The 22,407-nt window shown below is 31.9% G+C and overlaps 2 protein-coding genes across 2 annotated transcripts; one reads left to right on the forward strand and one right to left on the reverse strand.

Annotated features, from left to right (window-relative positions):
• Positions 1-592: 592 nt before the first annotated feature.
• On the forward strand, positions 593-9,145 carry HELRODRAFT_175169 (hypothetical protein; the record flags this gene model as incomplete). The annotated part of the gene is made up of 10 exons (XM_009022604.1): positions 593-709; positions 950-986; positions 1,064-1,233; positions 2,371-2,437; positions 5,413-5,512; positions 6,319-6,378; positions 6,823-6,953; positions 7,209-7,367; positions 7,541-7,722; positions 7,940-9,145. 10 exons carry the CDS (start codon positions 593-595, stop codon positions 9,143-9,145), a joined length of 2,229 nt encoding a protein of 742 aa, XP_009020852.1.
• A 1,227-nt stretch (positions 9,146-10,372) lies between these two features.
• HELRODRAFT_175170 (hypothetical protein) lies at positions 10,373-16,584 on the reverse strand (the record flags this gene model as incomplete). The annotated part of the gene is made up of 11 exons (XM_009022605.1): positions 10,373-10,474; position 10,789; positions 11,163-11,288; positions 11,486-11,630; positions 11,928-13,250; positions 13,368-13,552; positions 13,788-13,843; positions 14,129-14,279; positions 14,468-14,563; positions 14,697-14,856; positions 15,447-16,584. 11 exons carry the CDS (start codon positions 16,582-16,584, stop codon positions 10,373-10,375), a joined length of 3,483 nt encoding a protein of 1,160 aa, XP_009020853.1.
• Positions 16,585-22,407: the final 5,823 nt, after the last annotated feature.

Consider the following 22,407-nt stretch of genomic DNA (forward strand, 5'->3'; position numbering starts at 1 on the left):
ATCATAAATTATATCTCTTCACGTAGTTTATTTTAAATTATTTCAAGATGTTTCATGTAACAGATTTTATTCTAAATCAAAATGCTTGTTGCGTTTCATTTAAAAGTACGGAGGTGTCGGTCGATGGGAGGCCGAATGTATTTTATGCAGAAGGTTGGGCATGGATATACATATCCATAAGTTGGGAACGGGAAGAATAGCGTTCTGAGGTTTTTAAACTCAAAATATCAAGTTACGATTCCATAATAAAGCAAGAGCAAATTCCCAAGCAAATAATGTAATGTCGAGCCAAAGTTATTTATTTTGCAGGCTGATCAAAGTCGGAGTATACTTGAGACCGAACCCTTGCTTCAGTCTAAAATAAAAAATCTAAGCACTAAGCGCTTCGTATTTTAAAAAAATGTTGAGTTCACTTTTGCAGTTGCTTCGTTCCACTTAGTTTTTTTTAGTAAACAGTTGTTTTAAGCTTATTGTAATTTAATTTTTTCCACTTCTTCCACCTCACCTTCATTTTTTTTAATTAAATCATTTTAATTATATTATTTATTTTCAGTTATTTATTACCTCTATGTTGCTCGTGTAAATAATGAAAATGGATTTAGTAGAGCAGACTCCTTCCATCTCATCATCCACCAGATCAAGTTATGACAACTCCTTAAGAAGCTCCAACAAGAATGCTAATGATGACGTGAGTCTTGTCAGGGAACAAGTTAGTGTGGGGATGTGTTTTTCTGTACGGTTTCAAATTGTCTGGATCTTTTCTTTCTTTTGTTTTTATCCAAAGAAATTTAAAAAAATTTATTTTTGTTTTGTTACTTGTGGAACTTTGGCAAAGTTCCAAAGTAAGTAAGATAGAGCAAAGTTACTTTGCTTTATCCTACTTACTTTACCTTACTAAAAAATTTGAAAGTTATAAGTTAACTCGAATATTTGTTGTATTACCAACCAGGCTAATAACTCGAAAAATGAATTATCTTGGTTTGAAGGTTGGTTGTTTATTCTGAACAAATTATCTTATAAGTTTTACTTTTAACTATACAAAACAGTAAAAATTTATTCACAGGTGAGATAGACATTACAGAATGCCCAAATGTTGTATGGGTAACAAATTTTGAGAGTAGCAACAACAACAGCAACAATGTAACGGAATATCAGCATCAGCAGAACATCAAAGGAAGCCTTCTACTTACAAACTTCAGATTGAGATTTCTGCCAGATGCTATTGAAGTCAATGTAAATTTATTTTATCTGTATTTACTTTTTCAAATTTAAAGTGAATTTGAAAAAATCTTAGTTGTTTGTAAGTAAAAAATTTTTTAATATAAATTTTTAATTAAGCCAGTTTTTTATGATATAACTGGAGATTTTTTTTAAGAGATTTTTGATTAAAACTAAATTTAAAAAAACTATTATTTAAAAAAAAATAATTATATAGAAATAATTGTAAACCATCATCATTATCAAAACTCTCTTCCTCTTCTTTTAATTGAAGCAAATAATTTTCTTATTCATTATTTCTTTAGATTCTTAATATAAGTAGAAATGTAATTGCTATTTATTATCACTTATGTTGATGATTAATTACCATTAATTAATTAATTAATTAGTTAATTAATGGTAATTAACATCATAATCATTAATGCCGTCATCGTTTTCATCATCATCTGTCATCATTATCATCATCAGTCATCATCATTAACTTCATCATCATCACCATCTGTATCAGATTTATATTTTATTTAGATTTGCCATGTAGTTTTAATTCAAATAATTAAATTAAATTTTTCAAATACTTATGTTTTTTCATATCCTATGTAAATATTGTGTATATAAATAATATAGATATACAATACATACACGCATGCCTAGATAAAACATGCATATGTTAAAATTATGCTTGGAAAAAAAGAGTGTGTGTGTTGTGTGTGTGTATGCGAGCGTTAGTGGTGTGTGTGTATGTTGCGGGTACTGTTAATTATAAACATATGTGCATGTATGGCAGTTAGAGTATGTGGTGTGTGTGTGTGTGTGTGTGTAATTGTTTGTGGCTTTATTTTTGTGAGTGTATACTATATATATGAGTGTATTTCTGGGGTTATGTACACATTTCATTTCACAAGGCTCCCCTTCTTGTGGCATTTAACTGTGTGCATTTTGTATGTACATTATCCCTTACCATCATTATTATTTGGTTAGATGTACAGACGCATATATACATATATATATGTATATATATATATATATATATATATATATATATATGTATGCATGGACAATTGTATACTTACATATACATGTTCAACTGTATACATACACATACCACATACATATGCATGGAATTAAATTAAATTTAATTTTTATTCATTAAAGGACAACATAAGAAACGTGATAACCGATTATGACGTCATACTATACAACATAGATGTTGTTTATAAAAGTATGTTGTATATTGTTGTGTGTATTTATGTATGTATGTGTGTGCGTGTGTGAGTGTGTACGTTTGTATCTGTGTGTGTATGAATGTATGTATGTGTGTGTGTATGTATGTATGCTTGTATGCATGTATGTGTGATAATATGTATATATCTGCGTGTTTGGACATGTATACACGTGTGTGTATTGGTGTATAGTATATGTTTATAGGCACTTATTTGTGTGTGTCTTTTGTGTATCTGTGTGTGTATATTTATTTCTATATTTGTGTATTTTCCATGTATTTTATTGGCTTATTTAGCAATTATTTGAGAATTTTTGTGGTGATGATGTTTCTCATCATGAGTTATATTATCACCATTGTTGTATCTTATTTAAATGATAATAATTGAGAGGTAATTGGTTTTACACCATGGGTAATATTTTTATTGTTGTTATTGCGGTTGTTGCTGCTTCTGTTATTGTTGTTGTTGTGGTTGTGGCCGTTGTTGTTGTGGTTGTTGTCGTCGTCGTTGTTGTTGTTATTGTTGTTCTTGTTAACGTTATAATAGCATGTTGAGGATAATAAAAATAATTTTAACGAACAGATAATAATAATACCAATACAATAATAATAACAATACAATAATAATAATAATATATAATAATAATAACAAATAATAATAATGATAATAATAGAAAAAAACAATAGTAATTGGTTAATTATTAAATGGAAATATTAAGTTAAGAAAAGGAAGAGAAAATCCCTCTTGCCTGGCTTCTTGCTAAAGAATAAAGTAGAGAGAATTGAAATTACTTGCAAAGTAAGATGATGATGATGATTGTGGTGATAGTGATGACGACGACGACGACGATGATGATGATGATATGGAACTGTGGTCTAAATAAAAGGAATGATAATGATGATATGAAGCAGATTTTGTTTTTTGGTGTTGATGAAAGTTATTGTTGGTGTTGTTTTTATCTTCTTTCATTCCATTATTTTGTTTGTTAGTTTGTTTGTTTGTTATCGTTGTTGTCGTTGTTGCTAATGTAACTTTTGTTATTTTTGATGTTATTGTTGATGCTGTTTATGGTGTCATTTATCTTTGGAATGTTGAGGTTATGTTGTTAGTAGGTGCAGTACTGATCTGATCACCATTTTGGTGTTTGAATGTTTTAAACATCACAAGCTTCCCTCGGCAAATGCTTGCTTGGTGAATGTAGGTTTTATTCCGTAGTTTAAATTTTATGACAAAATGTTAACACACAAGCGTTTGAAAAATTTTTACATCCATCCATATTGATGATTTTTTAAAATTTTGGTAAATAAATAAAATAATTTTTCCATTGTGCTACATGCATGCATGTACATGTACATACACACAAAATTTCTGAGAAGCATATTTAAAACATACAAACAAGAGACATACACACATACATCATACATAAAAACAAACAAAGAAACAAACGTACATCCAATAAACATACAAACACAAGACACGCACACACACACACATTTTAATTAACACATTTTCTAACATCAAAAGTACTCTTGTTCATAAATAGGTTTGTTCATATATGCATTTACGTAAACAATTATTCAAAAGCTATACAAACATACAAAAAAAAACATACAAACATGTACATTTAAAAACGTGCATACAAACATTCAAACATGTGTACACGCAAACATACATTAACCAACGTACATACATCCTATGCAGACTTTTCAAACAGTACTGATTGATATGAACGCATCTAGCGAGGATGATTCTAACAAAGTTTGAATATATGTCTCTATGTGAGCGTGTTTGCGATGATATTATTATTATTATCCGTTATAGTTGTTATTTTTATTTTTTTTTATTATTACCGCCTTTTTAGTCATACAATCAAAGGCTTTTCACATTATTTATGTTGTTTTTATGGTTTTTATCACTATAAGCATATTGTTACATACACACACATACACATGTACACACACACACACACACACACACTCATATATATATTTATATATTTATACACACACACATACATATATATATATACAATACAATACAAACATGCATAAATTTTTTAGTGTGTTTTTAAATATTTTTTTACTTCTATTATAATGTTTATATTAAACTTTTTTCAAGTCTTGCTTATATTACTGCTGCTCATATTATATTTTATAGTTATTATTATTTGTATATTTATTTTTTAATAATTATTTTATTTATTATAATTATTATTATTATTATTATTGATTATAATTTTAAATTTGATTGACAGTTGGTGTATTTGTTGATTGAAGCGGTGGCAAGCAGCCAATATGAATCAATCATGGTCAATTCTAAACATTGGGATGATAATTTTGCCAGCGGTTGGTTCATTGGCTGATCTGTGGGTGTGTGCTTTGATTAATGAATGGATGAATTGGTTGGTTGATCGGTTGGTTGGTTGATTGATTGATTGGTTGGTTGGTTGTTTGGTTGGTTTATTGGTTGATTGATTGGTTGATTGATTAGTTGATTGATCGATTGACTGGCTTACTGGCTATCTAACTCACTGACTGACTGGCTGAATGAGTGAATGAGTGAGTGAATAAATGAATGAATGATGGAATGAATGAATGAATGAATTAATGAATTAACGAATGAGTGAAAAAATGAATGAACGAATGAAGGAGAAAATGAATGAATGAGTAAAGTTTGTTAAATATTGTAGATCGATTGATGTTTGTAATAGATATTTCTTAAAAATTCAATTTTCAATTATTTACTGAGTATTTTTTAGCTGTAACGTTGGCAGCAGCTGTTAACTATGATGATGTTTTTGGTTCACTCACTCGTATCTTCATTGTATATTCACCATACGAATTCACCATCTTAATGTAATTAATCATTATATGTATATTCCCTAATTTATCTCATCTTCATCAATCATCATCTTCACCATCATTTAAATCGTCATTTTCATCATCTTCATCTTCTTCGTCGTCATCATCGTCAGATTACAATTTGGAATCATATTGGAATAACTTGCTGAAGAAGTATGAAGAAACTCAGTACAAAGTCGTAACATGCAATGAATCTTTCCATGTAGCTGAGAGGTCATGATGATGATGAAGATGATAATGACGATGATGGTGATGTAGATTGTGATGGTGGTTTAGATAACGTTGACGGTTTTGATAATGATGGTTGGTATGATGATGATTATGATGACGATGATGATGATGAAGATGATGATGGTTAAATGTTGATGCTAATAGCTTTGTAACTATAGTGATAATTATGGTGATGACGGAAGTATTAATATTTTATTATTATTATCATCATCATTATTATTATTATTTATATATATTATATATTATTGTCTTTCAAATATATTATTGTCTTTTTATTAACTTTATTGCAACTCTACGTTTATCATAAAATTTGAAAGATAGATAACGCCAAAATAATAAGAATAATTGAACCCCAATTGAACAATTAAACCAGCCCCTCTAAAATGTACTCACTTGCAGTGACGAGCATTTTAGACTAATAGGATTTTATAATTATCTCATTATTGATATTTGGTATTTGGAGTTAGAAAATAAAAAGATGTTCTCATTATTATTATTATTTCTATTATTCAGCTTGCCTAAATGTTTCGTCATCCCATCATCGCTGTCCGCCAAAGATGTTGTAGACATGGCTACCAGATTTGTCAACAATAGATTTATAGTAATTTTTTTTTATTATTATATTTTTTAATCAACTTTTATTTTTATTGATATTTTTTTTATTATATCGATTCGGTGACATCACCATCATCATCATTATTATTAATATTATTATTTATTATTATTATTTATTATTATTATATTTAAATGATACAACAGTTTTGGACGTACACCCACCGACCAACCAGAACAGCCCTGCTGCGCGTCTCCTACAGGAGCCCTGGCGTTGAGGACAATGCAGAAGAGAAGTCTGTATTTTGGTGGTCCGGTATTTGTTTGTATTTGTACTAGTCTGGTGTTCTGTATTATCAATGTATTATTGTCGATAAGTTGAGATATTCATTCACGTGAAAAGTGAAAATCATTTCTTGTCTGTGTATTGTTTTATATTGTACCAAACAGTACAGGGCAATCTAATGGCATTAATCATCTACTGTTTTACTGTTTTCATACTTAATTTATTAATTGATATAAGGCTTAGTTTTTTAGTTTTTACTTTATTGAATAAATAAAAACGCACTATTGTAAGCTATAAGTTATACATATGATTTATATTTGCTAAGATAGAGAGAGAGAGAGAGAGAGAGAGAGAGAGAGAGAGAGAGAGAGAAGGACATTACACATATATTTTATATTTTTTACACATGTTATGTAACATGTTATCACCGGTTCATTAATGTATTATTATACAGAATATTCAATAGCATAAGACAAAGTCATCCGTCGCGGGAGTTCCCGCGTCTATTCGACCTCATCAGCTACCTTCCGTCCACCGATGATATCCGGACAGCCTACACTGCTCTCAAGCAGATATGTTTGTACGGTGAGTGCTTGTGACTGTATGTGAATGTGACGAGTAATTGAGAAGCAGTGGTGAGTTTTATGGCTGCTAATGTCACCATTTTATCACCAACTTTATCATTCTTGACATGGCAATAATTTGTTAATCATTTTTGCCATTGTGTTTATTAATCATTATTGTTGGTTGCATTTAACGTTATTTTAACCATCAAAGTGTACATTGTGGCCATCATTGTAATAATTTCTACCACACAAATGTTTGTTGCAACTTAACAAGACTCAACAACGCCGATGTCATTTGTGCTCGCTCAAGATGGAAGGTGGTTCTCACAGTTGGAACTGACCAAATGGCTGGACATTGTTAGCAAGTGTTTGTTACTCGCGAAAGATGTCGCAAACATAATGTCCAGTAAGAAGTTATCTGTAGTACTAAAAGGTTTTTTTATTTACTGTAGTCAATTCTTTATAAATTTTATATATAAATTTTTTTTAGACGGAGCTAAGAACGTTCCAGTCAGTTAGAAAAATACTTCTAATTGTAGAGATAATTGTCAAAACGATCACAAATGCGGATTTTTAATAACTCAATTGATATTCCCTACAAACCAGAGTATACCTCGAATGATTTGTCACCCCTCATATCAAGTCTCGTGCAACTGATGCTTGATGAAGAGTGTCGTACCATTTCAGGCTTTCAGGGTGTGGTCAAGAAGGAATGGATCGCCATGGGGTTTAAATTTGTTTCCAGGAGCAGTTCGAAGTACTTTTCCTACTCAAATAATTGCCAACAGGTGAACGTCGTTAAAATTCTGTTTTGTTCTACAACATAATTATATTAAATTTGAACATCTTTTATGACAATTCATTCAATCAAAGATTACTATTTATTGTCGAGATTGTCCTTTTTGTTAATTGCATTTTAACATGATGATTGAAATAACGTTTTTTTAAGAAATTCATGATGGAATTTTTAAATGCCTATTAAATTGTAGTGCAACTCTTTTTCAGAGTCCAATTTTCGTGTTATTCCTTGATTGCGTCCACCAAATGTTATCCTTAAGACCGTCATCTTTCCAATTCAACGACAACTATCTGCTCGAAGTATGGAGCGCCGTCTGCTGTGGCTACTTCAGGGACTTTTTATTCGATTCACCAAAAGATTCCTACTACAGTTTATTAAAATGCCAGATAGATCTCTCAAGAAACAACTTGAATGGCAGTCGAATGCATAGGAAGAACAACGTGGGAAGCAGTCCTGCTGCCACGCTTTCGAGGAGGGGCGAGTTGGATCTTGGTGTTGATGGAACCTTGATGAGGAAAAGTCAGTTGGATTTCACAGTTTTTAAGAAGCAAATGAAAAAATCTGATAACAAGTTATCCGTTCAGAGTCAGAGCATGTTTAGCCCAAGTTATCTAGCGCTAACTGATGTCGATTCGTACACGTTGAAGTCCAGCCGATCTCAGCTGTCCAAATTCAGTATGATGTCACTGAACAGCACCAGGTCCTACTCAACAAACTCAACACCATTCTCTAAGAAGCAACAAATTTCTCAGTCGAATCAACTCGGCGAACACTCGTATTCACCAGACCTCAACAACTTGCGAACTCTTAAAAAATCTAGTTTCTCACAACAAAAGTTGAACGGTAATTATCAGCGTGACGACCAACCAAATGCTTCGTACGACAATCCATGGATTGATTTGATTGGTCAGATAAGCAAGGAAGGAACCTTCCAACTGTTTGATTGGCCACCCGTTTTCGATCCTAGCAAAATAAAATTTCAAAATATTAATTATAAAGCTAAACTTGACTTAAAATTGTCTGCAAATTCTAGCGACAATGGTACGTTGAAAGCGCCTAGTTCGGGGTCAAACAACGTCTCAAAGAGCAAACCTCCGCAAAATGTTCAACATCAAAAATCTGCCATCATATTAAATGGCCAGAAAATTTACAGCTACTCAAGTCTCTGTCAGAACATCACGTCACCCGTTTTTGAGTTTTCGTCCATTAGTTTCAGCGTTCCATTTATTAAGTTCTGGTCGGAATGCTACTTACAATTCCATCCAATCAGTAGCAACTTCTTGCTTGCCAGGGGGGGTTGTACGGCCCTCCCTCAAAATCAGTTGGACATTTATTCTGACACCTATGGAGTATTTTATGAATTGTTACAGGGCATTATGAATGTTGAGAAGTGCCTTGAAAATGCTCTATGATTAATTCTTTTAAATTGGGTTTTTATAGCTCAATGTTTTACTTTATATATAAATGAATTTAATTTATATTACTACTCATTTTTGTTTTGTTTGCTTTAGAATTCTTGTCATATGTTTTTTATTGTTTCGTTTCTTTTAAAAAGAGTAATTCTATAAAGCATAACTTATTTATTTCTAATATTTATTAAACATTTTTTTTCATGATTTTCATTTTTTTCTGTAATTTTTTTGTTTTAAATGCCATCGACCATCGTACGAACATTTTCAAATTCAGATGTTGGTCTCTATTAAGTTAACATTGTTGAAATATTTGCACAGTTCGTAATTTTGTTTTTTTTTTATTTTCAAAACTTTATTCTTAAAAAAATGTAAATAATTTGGAATTGTTAATTGACGACGTGCTAATATTTGCTTTCTTTCAACGAATTTTATGTCATCATTTTGATTATCATCGTATCGTTGATGTTGTTGTCCATTAACTTATTGTCGGTTCATTGATTTATATGTGTTGACAACGACACGCACGATTTCATTTATTTGTTGAATTATTTTACTATTCTGTTTTCTGATCAACTTTTTAGCATAAAAAGGGACAAAATATTACGAAAATGATTTCATTTGTACGTTATAGCATGAAATATCTACTCCTATGTTTCGGCTCTTGTACATATCCTTATTTTTTCTCGTCATTTATTTATAAATTAATTTTTTTTTAAATGTTAATACACGTTTTTTACATATACACGGGCTGTGATATCTTTTTGAATAAAGAGCTCTTACAATCTGTCTTAATTTTCCTTACAAATTAAAGATTACCTTATTATTTTAATTTGTAAATAATCTATATAATCTAGTAATGATCTATATAATAATATAAATTCAACCGCGCATCTTAATTGATTGAATATGTAATGGATAAAAATCTCCCGTTATAAAATAAGTTTCTTCATACTTGATCGATAAAAAATCTATAGCGCCTATTGATGTTTAGGAGAAACAGCGTAATAAAGACATGCCGTGGGATAAAAAGACACTCCCCGTCGGGGAATTGAACCCCGGTCTCCCGCGTGACAGGCGGGGATACTTACCACTATACTAACGAGGACTTGAAAATGGTTGGCTTTTTCTGATAGATGCATAGAACGTACTTGTAAACACAACATTAGAATGGCCACATCTTTATATAAATATCGGAAAAATAGTTTAACTTTTATTCGTTTGTGTTTTTTAAGATTGTTTTTTTTCATGTCCACGAATCGTCGTCATCAGCCTCCTCTCCTTTATGTTCTCCGCTGGCTTTCGAAAAACTTGGAGAATAAAATCCAGGTTCTGCCACGTGTTGAAAAATTGAAATCATTTTAATATTATTTCATTATGATGTGATTGGCAAAATAATATAGATTTATTTATAGAGTAAAGTGATTTTGAACGTTTTTTTTATCCGGATGCTTTATTTGCTAAATGGTTAGAACGTGGAGTCCTATGTTGCGGTAGCAGGTTTCAAACGCAGACTCCCAACTATAGCATACCCTACCTAAATGTACGTTGCGTTTGTTTGCTCCTATGCACCTGTATTGTATGCTGCTATTCGTCACATGTTATTTTAATGAATAAATTGCCAACAGATTAATAAACTAAGAAACCCTTCGTAATAAATGGGCAAATCAATTAGTTGTTAATAAGTGATTTTTGATCAATTATTAATTGAAAATGTTTAAACATGCCTTTAGAAGAATTAAGTGTGTTGAACTTTGGCCGAGTGTCATTTCTAAATTAGAAAAAAAATTGATTAAAATTTCTCTTATAAAATATATTACCATTAATATCTGGTGTTACTAAAATTAGGTAATCACTATCACATCTTATATATAGCATAATTATAACATAATTACCATTTATCAGTTATCCATCCAAATATCAATCCTTTTCATCCATTCATTCCACATTTGTTCGTTCATTGTGTTTTCATTCATTCATTCATCAATTCATTTGTTCGTTTGTATCGTGAAATACTAACAGGATGGATGGAGACTTGTTAGGCGAGGTACTATTGACTGTATTCAACGTGTTGTATGGCGTGTTGGCAGTCGTGTTCGGCAGGTTGAACTTACCAACTTTCTCGTCAAAAACCGCTGCTTCATTTCTTCAGACGTTTTAATTTATTTGCAATTTAATTTTGGTAATATTATTTTTTTTAAATAGAAGTCTCTTTGAACTTTGTCCACTGAATATTCAAAGTTTGTATAATTTTAGTAAACGATTTATCTATTTCTTGTTGTAAGACAAATTCAATTTGCTAGCTATAGAATTTACATTTTTTAGCACACAAAGTGAACTAACATAACGTATGTTGAGTTAATAGATAGATTTTTGAACTGTTTCTCAATGTCGTCGTCGTCAACATCGCCTTCGTGTTCTCCATCCAGCTTGCCGTCCTGGGAAGAACGAAGTGATTCAGATAGAATTTTCCTGTAAGCTTCGGTTTCTGAAATTTTTAAATTATACCTTATTTAACTTTATTTTTAGTTTATTTAAATATTTTAAATTGACTGCACTGATAATGATAAGTATAAAATTATACACATTCAGATAGTGAAGAGATACAAAAATGTGCACATTATGTTTCGACGTAAAGACTTCATCTGATCCGCAAAATAATAACGTTTTAATTTATCTTTCATTTATTCATTTTTTTTTACTCATTCATTTTTTTCGTTTTCCTAATTCATCCATTTATTTATTTATTTGTTCATACATTCATGATAATTAACGGAAAACGAACGAGACAGGGATGTGATGTCACCCATCACCGAGCTAGCACCGAGACTCTTAGAAGATTGCAACAAATCACGTGATGCATTTATGTCTACGTCATCACTGCCTCCCGTCAAAATACCGTCAGCCTTTTGATTCGTTGAAGACGAAGGAAGAGGGGAAAAGGAGGAAATCTTAGGTCTTGAGGGAACCAGTGCCGGTAAAGTTGGTGATAATGATGATGATGTTGGCGGTTTTGGAGGTGATGAAGATGATGGTTTTAGATGTGGTGTTGGTGGATTGGAAGGCGGACGTGATTGTAGTTTGTTGCCGCTACTGCTGCTGCTTTCGAGTTTTGAGTCGATAACCTCATTAAGATTTGTTCTTATTTTTTTTTCTTCAATCTTTGGCCGTTTGCTAATTTTTTTACTTGCCTGTTCGGTCGTTGGAACATCCCTAACAGTCTCGACGTCGCTACTATTGAAGGCATTACGGACCGGTGCTGAAGAGCGATCGGCATTTTCACTTTCACTTTTGTAATCTCCTTTGATGTTTTTCAATTTATTTTTATTATTCGAGAGCGTACTAGAGTTTGATGCATCGGGCAGCACATTCGAGTTTTGCCGGTTTTTACTCTTTCGCTGTTTTGCTGATGCTGAATTATTATCTTCACGATTTGTTTCAAGTTTATTTTTAGAATCATCTTTTACGCGCTCGTTGGGTTTTTTATCGTAATTATTATTCTCAATATCAACTCTGTATAGGTTTTCCTCGTCAGAAATATATTTATTGCCTGTTTTACTTTGGCTATTTTTCAGTTTTTTGTTGTGTTTACCGACGCTAATTTTATCGTTCATGTTCTTATAGTTTCGCTCAATATCAGCTTCAACGTCCATATCATCATCATTCTTATCATCCTCATCATTATCAGCATCATTATAGATATCGTTGTGTCCAACATTCCCATTAGAATCAGATGTTAAACCATCATTCTGTCTAATTTCATCTTTATCATCTTCACCTTCTTCATCTTCTTCATCCTGTTTATCATCAACCTCATCATCTCCATCAACGTCGCCATCATCACTTTCAGTTTCATAATAATTAAACGTCATCGGCATTCCATCCCTGGAAATCCGAATGTTGTTGTTATCGTTGTACGAGTGGTGCACATCGAGATGTTCCCTATCCAGACACCTCCTATCACAACAGCCACACTGATCCTGTCTGCTCCAGTTACGAATAGTCACCTCGTCTTTGAAGGAGATCCGAGATGGTCCAAATTTCCTTCTTTTCCCTCCCATACCGTCTAATCTAGATGAGGCTTTCAAAATTTTTAAATTAAAATATTCTTAAATAAAAAATAAAATTTAATTAAATTAATTAGTTAATATAATTAAATATAATAATTAAATATTCTTTAATATATAATAATCTTCTACAAATACAGTAAGTGATTTAAAAAAACTTGAAATAAGAAAATTATTTCGTGATCTTTTCACTACTAATAACAATAACGACATACAGAATTGAGGTTTCTTGACTCCGTTCATTGGCATGACGTCATCATCGACGTCATCATCAGCGCCGAATGCACACGAATCAACATTCCGACTGGTGGCGCCCAGTGTTTGCATCTGCCTGGATACGATGCTGTCGTTGGAATGGAAAATTTTTGTTGTAGGGTTTATGAAAAACAACGTAGCTGTGTGTGTGATTATCATTTTTTGTTATCATTTTCATCAATATTAAAAACTTTCATTATTCTGTTATCATTTTCATTATTGTTAAAAATTTTCCTTATAGCTAGGATCATTGTCATCACAAACGCCATCATCGTCGTCATCGTCATCATTGTCATCATTTTTCTGTTACAACTAAGAATGACCTTATTGATTTTTTGATGTCGTAATTATCCAATAGCATCATCAGTATGCTAATTGCCTAAACGAAGGAAAGTATGAATGAATAAATGAATGAATGAATGCATGAATGAATGCATGAATGAATGAATAAATGAATGAACGAACAAATGGACGGCTTGCCAATGAAAATTAATTTTATTTAATTTCTGTCTTATCTAATTATTTTCAATAAAATTTGATTTTAATATATTAAAACGTTAAAATGATAATGGATAAATACATATCGTAATAATATAAATATATAATAAATATAAATATAAATTATATAAATACATTCGTATAAATACATAATAATTTAAAGGACCTGGTTATACTTAATGGATGTAGGATGAATAAGCATAGGTACGAATGATTTCACGATCGTTTCGTTACAGATAGAAGAAGTTCTATAGAGAATGAGTAGATGATGGAAAATTCGAATCCATAATTTCTTCAAGCAGGGCTCTATGGAGTTTCTAATAAATGCATTGATGTTTGCTAGTGACTGTCATCATTCTACGTTCAAATATACACGTGCAAACTCACATACACACAGCACAACACACGCACGCACATACATACATTACAATACATCACTAACATAATCATTTCGAACGTGGGGTAGCACTCATCCAAAAGGACATCGTCAAAAATGCAGGCCGACCTTGACCTCCTAATCAAGCTCTGCATATGGCACAACAAAACCATCGTCACTGCCACCGAGTGATATTTGTCTATAGGCCGTTTGCAATTTGCCGCGCTTCAATAAATAATAAAAAAAATAATAATAAATTGTAAAATATTGTTGTTGTAAACAATAATGTTTATTAAAATAGCAATAATGATATAACATTAGCAGTAGTATTCGATATAACAGTCACAGTAGTACAAACCCAATGATGTGATTTTTTGTGGCCAGATTGGGAGCCACGGTTCTGTAGAAATCCCTCGTGTATACGCACTTCTTTAAGCAAAGTTTCTCGATGTAACGAAGCAGATATAAGAAACCTCTATACGTCAACTCTAGAGAACTTGAATTTAATTTTTGGTTCACTGATTGGTTGGTTGGTTGTTTGTTTGATTGGTTAGTTCTTATGTTGGTAGACAAAATTGATTAGTCAAATTGCAGAATGTAAGATCGAGAAGGAGATGATTATTTAGTTATCGATAGTTGGTTAATGAAGATTTTTAACTAAACTAATTAAAATCACTATAATTTTTCCATTACTAAATAAAAAACCGCCCAAAAATCAGAATAATTTATTTGTAAAGTTACCCATTGTAGGAGGGTAGGATAGGTTGCGCATGACTTATACAAAAATCTTCGGGAAACTTTCCGCATTCTTCAAAATTGCATTCATTCTGAAAAGAATGCCTGTTCGTGACTGCTGATGATGCATCAAAGTTCATGGAGAAATTATCTTTAGGGAAGTACTCACTCAGGTGGTTGGTAAGATGTTGGGGATGATCGTTTGTTACGAAAGAGACGTGGCTTAATGGCCTGCCTTCAAAACAATTAAATAAAGTAAATTTTGCGAGTCGCCAAAAGTTACAAAATATTCATTAAGTGAATAATATGTTCATGCAAAAAACGAGTAATTAGATATAAAAGAAAACCAATGCGAAAAGTCTTGCAAACTGACTTGGAATATCATTAGGCACAAAAGACCAAAAAGCATTGCCCTCCAGTGTTGAACTAGACGAAATCTCTGAGAAGATGGCGCTTTCTCTTTTGTTCTGCATGAGACTTGATTTCATTTTTAAAGGTTTCACTTTCGAAGAGTCAACATGTTCGATGCAACAATCATCTTTTATGGAATTATCGACTACATAGCACTGTCTTGCAGGAGGTTTCGACGATGTAGAACGACTGCATAGCATTCTCTCCCTACTCAAATCTTCGTCATATTCCAGAACATCAGAATCACAAACAGCCATATTAGAGCTGTGTAACGAATTCCTGGCAGCCAAATCTTCCATGTCCTTTAAAATCTGTTGCAGACGACATATCATTTTTCTTTTTTGTTCTTCACTATCGCGACCGTCTGTGTGGTCACTTTTAATGATTCTACAGATCAGAGAAGATATTTTTTCGATGTTTTTATTGTTTGACAAAGAACCTTTGGGGAAAACAATTTCGATTTCACTAACATTCGCATTCGGAGGTTTATTGCAGCTATCATAATAAGAAATAGTCGAAGCTCCTGATACGGATCTGTAATCCCTTTCGTTAACTATTGTCACTCTAGATTTTGATTTAGAGTCGTTAGATTTCATTGAATTAATTTGCTGCCTGCTGGATGGTGTTGAATGGTTCGAATTTTTTAAAGTTTTATTGCTGCTGTGACTGGCCAACTTGATTGGAGATTTATCACTAAGCTGAGAATGTTTAGAAGCACAATTGTTAGAATGCCTCTTTGTTATTGTAATGATCTCTTGCTTGGATGGCTGTTTCAGATGAATGTGTTTATAAAGGTTGTCTGGATGATAGGAAGGCAGCAAGTAGGAGGCTTGTGACGGACTGACGCTTAACGTTACAGTACTTGCAGCTAGCGAATTGTTTGACGGTGATCGGTAAATTTTTGATTCTTTTATGTCGCTGTTTTTAATCTTCACCGTACTTTTTAAACTGTCAGTGTTGCTTTTAGAACCAAGGAAAATATTACTGGCTTTAGAGGGTATTGGTGAAGCCTTTTTACTGCTATCTCGACTATATTTTTTGTTCAAAGGTACCTTAATTTTTATTTTTGAAGGTTTAGCCCTCTTATGTGAAGACACCATTTTAATCGGCTTCTTTTAAAATACGTAAAATAAATTTTAAACTGAAATTTTATTGAAACAACATCAAAAATCATACATTATTTGACGATCCTTTATTATGAAATGCTATTTCTTCTGCCCATTTTGGATATTTGGCATCCAACTCATTCAAATATTTGATCTTATTTGATGAAAAAAATTAGTTAAACAATTTACATTAAAATCTAAACATTACAAACTTTTTTTTCCAATAGTTTGCTATTTTGAGTTTTAAAAGAATTTAAACATCTTTCGGATTCTATCAATAAATCTTCATATTCTTTTAGTCTGTCAGCTCGAATTAATTTATTTCTGATCAGGTTAGAAACATATCCCTCCAATTTGGCTCTTGCTTTTCTGAATGGGCTAGATGCTGATTTTTCATTTGCAATCCTAAAATTAAAATCATTTGCAAAAGTTTATTTAAAAAACGTTGTTTTTTTTGTAATTGTATAATAAAATACAGTTAATCAATTTCTTTTATTTCTTTCATTTTTTTCATTACTAAAACTAAAAATATTACTTTCTTATATTAAGTAATTTAGTTAGACTACTAATACAATAGTGAATAGTATTAGTAAAATTGAATGAGTTTTCAAATATAACATATTTTATATTTGTTTTTTATTATTTAAAACTTTTATTTTTAAATAAATAATTTATTATAATAAATTTAAAAAAAATTAATTGAAAAAACTTATAATTTCAATTTTAAAATTAACTTGAATTAAAAGTTGAAAAATACTCACAACTGCATTAGAGGTTGTTTTATTCACATCTATCAAGATAGACGTTCAATAAAATAAAGTTTTTTAATAAAATTTTAGCAGATTAAACAAACTTTTTCATAAAATGTTTTGTTGTTTTTTGTTTACATTTCATTACACTTTTTACTTTTAAAAACTGTTGTTATGGCAACGACGTGTCCCAAGAACTATTTTTGTGTAATGTTATTTGATCTTTGCACAATATTTCATAGTTGAATGTCAATTATAGGAGTAATATTTAAGCAAATTAAATTTTTAAAATAAATTTTAATTAAATTTTAGTTATTCAATTTATTGTCATGATTATCGTTATTTTTTTTATATCATAGCCGTATATTTTTGTTACAATTATATAATGAAAAGATGACTATAAAACTCAAATCAAATGCAAAGTATTTTTAATAGCTAAACAAACAAATAATTTTTGTTGCCACTGGTGACAAATTTTGATGTGTAATGCTTCTCTTCAACTGTCATCAAAAAGTCATTTTATTGAATTTTAAACTGGTGTCATATTTCTCAAAAATATCAGATGAAGATGTCAAAGACTTCAAGCAGCAGTAGCAGTGGTAGCAGTAATAAAACATTTCATCCAGTTCCTGATGCTCCTGATGAGGAACTGTTAGAAACATTCTCATTTGTATTTTTATTCAAATTAAAAAGTTTTTATTTTTCAGCATAGTGAATATAACTTTAAATTTTGAATTATTTTCAAGTATATAAAATTATAGATGTTGATATTCTTGGAGGAAAAATTGATAGAAATTACATATTGATAAATAAAGCATTAATAAATTGACATATAAGGTCTGAAAGTCTTCAAAGTGGTTCATTAGCAGATAGATGTGCCCACTCTGCAAGCTTTGATCTTCCTGACAAATTAGAAGTTGAGCCAAACAAAATCTCTAAAAGTTTATTTTTTTCTAATCTTCCATTTTTAACTAAAACTCATTTGCATAGCAGTTTATTTAATAAACATGTATAATACTCTACCTACATACTTTCACAGAAGTCTAACATTTGGTAAATTGATTAGATAATTATTAATGCTAGATAGTAACTTCTAAATTAATTTTCAAAATAACTTTTTACTCAGAAATTTTTCCAGTTCGACAGAGCTTGCCAATGTCTTTCACTTCCTTTTCAATGAAACTCCCATCAATTGAACACCTACATCATACGATCACTGGCACTTCATATTTTTCAAGGTACTCTCAGTTCAATAGGTCCACGTTGGTAGCTAAAACTTCAAAAACCAGGCAGTTTCCATTTTACTGTGTGGCTCCAGAACCTCTTCCTAGGTTATACACAGGTGTGTCCATGGCTTTCCAACAATTTTTGAGGGATGTGTTTTATTTTGTTTTTATTTAAAATAGTTTTATATAATGATTTGTTTGAATACAACAAAATTTGTCGTAATTTTATTCGCGTTGCTTCAATTTTTTGCCAAGACTTTGGAAAACTAGCACACAACAAAAATAATCTTCATTGAACGATGAGAAGATTTGTGGATTCACTGTTCTTTGTAAAACATCAATGGATAAACTGTTAAACAAATAACCTGTATACATTTTAATAACTTGTAACGAATGAATGATTCAGCCTTACAGGATTCAGATGACGAAGAAAGCAGTTATGATGATGAAGATGATGAAAGTATGAACATTATAAAGAATGGAGCAAAACATTCAACCGCCAGCCAATCACAAGTATAAAATGCAATGCAACTATAAAATATATATTTGAGAAACTTTCACCCCGTAATTTCGTTTTGAAATCCATTTAATTAATAATTGATGCATTTAAGGACGACTTTCATCTTCGTGCAGGTTGATGAAAAGTTGGACTAACCTGCTCTATTGTGATACGCGTGCATATACATTAATATTTGTATGCGAACTCATTGTTTTAGCTTACAACAAATGCTTCATTGTGTGTGTGTGTGTGTGTGTGTGTGCGCGCGTGTGTGGTATGTGAGGCACTGTCATTAATACATTAATACATAGTTATCATCAACGTTTTTTTTTGAACGTTTTTTGGCCACACTAACCTAACCACAAAACGAATGCAAAGAAGCCGCCACAAAACTTAGACCCTCTGGTTCGCAGAGACAACATCCAAAAACCAGCAAAAAAGCCTAGAGCAAGCCCTTCTCTATCTAGCTTAAATGTATACCAGGAGATTCACAAAAAGCAGGAACTACCCGAAAAATTATCACAGCATTTCGTAATAACAGATGAGTTACTTTTCGAAGAGATGATGAAAAAAGCCACGAAGAAGGCAGAAGAGAGAAATGTTTTTAACGCGAAAATCGATCATTTAAAGTTGGTTGAGTTGGTTTTGCTGGATTTAGCGCATAATATTTTTATTCTGTTCTGTTTTTTATGTATTTTTTACGACTAAATGCATTGCTATATTAACTCAATGAATCGTCTTTCTTTCACTGTTCATTTAAACACATTTGTACCATCTTTTATTATGATGAATAAAAGTCATTAACTCATTCTCTAATTAAAATTTGAAAGATTAAAAATAACTTACGATGCGCTGGCACGGGAGTGGCTGGAATGTAATACGATTTTAAATAATGAACAAATGAGGTTCATTGCTAACAAGGTTCTACCCGTGTTGGTCCTTGGTCTCATTAAGGTAGTTTCGGTTCAGGTTTTGCTTTCTTTTTTTTTGAATAATTTCAAATTTACTGTGGCAAGAAGATAAAAATAAGCGGTACTTTTACGACTTTAAAAATTGATCATCATTATAAACTGATATCTTACTCTATTTTTGAAGGTGCTGGAGGTGGCTGAAGAGAAAAATTTATTGGATGGGAACAAAGTGGACAAAAACTTTAACCCCATCAACTATCTGGCCAGATATCTTATCAGGAACAACCCCAAGTTAATTTTATTACATATTTTAATGTTTTTTTTCATTTTTCTTATTTTTGATAAATATTATTTCATTTTAATTTACGTTGTTTATTCATTTTGTTTTTCATTTTACAACAATTTCATCTTGTATTTAACTCTTTATGACTTTCAGTCTAATTTGCTACAGCTATCAATTTTATTCCGATTATTATTGCTATAATAATAATAATTGTTATTATTAATTATCGTTATTCGTGTTATAATTATTGCATTATCGCTTTTATGTTTTCTCCGTCATAATTATATTAAATTGTTGTAATATTCCGCGCCAGTTACTCGCCCTTCAATGAGACAGATCCATATGTTCACAGTCTGAGGATTGTCTTCAATTCAGTGCTTAAGGGAAGCATAGATGACCCGCCAAACTCGTTAGTTTTATATTCATTCATAGGTTTATTCATTTGTTCATACGTTCATTCATTCATTCATTCATTCATTTTTTTTATTAACTTAATTAACTGCTTAATTGATTGAATAATTGATTGATTGATTGATTGACTGACTGACTGACTGACTGACTGACCGACCGACCGACCGACCGACCGACCGACCGACCGACCGACCAACCGACTGACTGACTGACTGACTGACTAACTGACTGACTGACTAACTGACTGACTGACTGACTGACTGATTGATTTTGACTGAAGCCTTCTAAGTTTGAAGTTCAAAGTGCACGAAAGAAGGCTGCAGTGCGAGACAGAAGTTTTGAAGAAGAGCAAGGAAAGACAGAGAAGAATGTCAGCGCTGAGGGAACTCTTTGCCCAGTGGAACAAAGGCAGAAGGATACCCTTGACTATGGTGATGAAGATGATGATGGTCAAGCTGATGGTTGTCGCGACAAATATGATTGGGATGTTGATTTCGATGATTACGATAATGTTGATGGTCTTTTTTGGTCATCATGTTTGTTAATTTCGTTAAATTCGTCATCACTTTTGTAATCATTCCCTCTTGAATGTACCGCAGGCACAGAACGCCCTCATATCATTCAGAGATTACGTTGAAACTCTTAACGTCAAACATCGCAACCAAGGTAGAGAAATTTTGTAGTAGTAGCGGTTGTAAAAATTGCAGTAGTGGCAGTAGTAGCAGCTGTAGTAACGGCCAAAGTAGCAGTTGTATTGGCTGCAGTAATGCTAATAAGAGGTTTTTTTTTAAATAATTTTATTCATATTAGTAAGTGACATATATGACAATCCATCATTCACTGTTCAATTTGAATTATTAAAAACTGCTCTTAGGCCAGTTCAGCAGAGAAATTGAGATAACAAATCAACCCGGGGAATATTTACTGTCCGATAATTTTGTTGAAGTTAGTTATGTTTAATGTTGGAATGAGGATGTAATGTTTGAATGATGATGTAATGTTTGAATGATGATGTAATGTTGGAATGAGGATGTAATGCTGGAATGAGGATGTAATGTTGGAATGAGGATGTAATGCTGGAATGATGATGTAATGTTGGAATGATGATGTAATGTTGGAATGATGATGTAATGGTAATTTCATGTCGATGTGATGTTATGATGGTGAAACATTGGGTTGTGATGATATGATATGTAATTAGATATGTAATTATCAGTTATTTACACAGCACACCTTTTCTATGCCTAGTGTCATATCATATCATGTGAGAAACAGAACTTGTATACTTTCTGTTTTTCAATGAAATAAACCATCTAACATAACATGATCACATAGAATAAGACTACGTAACACGACATAAGACAACATAATATAACATAACCACTTAATATGACGCCACACCAAACCACACGTCAACCGCCACACCAAACCACACGCTAAACACCACACAAAACGCCACACCAAACCACACGCCAAACGCCACACAAAATCACACGCCATAAACGCCACACAAAACGCCACATCAAACCACACGCCAAACGCCACACAAAATCACACGCCATAAACGCCACACAAAACGCCACATCAAACCACACGCCTAACGCCACACAAAACGCCACACAACACCAAACCACACAACAGTACGTGTGTGACCTGGTATCGACCCTCTCGAAAATGATGTTTGATAAGTTCATGGAGCATATGAAGCACGCCGGCGTAGATTACAAAGTCAACAGTA

The sequence above is a fragment of the Helobdella robusta genome (genome assembly GCF_000326865.2).
Source record: "Helobdella robusta unplaced genomic scaffold HELROscaffold_32, whole genome shotgun sequence".
Lineage (NCBI taxonomy): Eukaryota > Metazoa > Annelida > Clitellata > Rhynchobdellida > Glossiphoniidae > Helobdella > Helobdella robusta.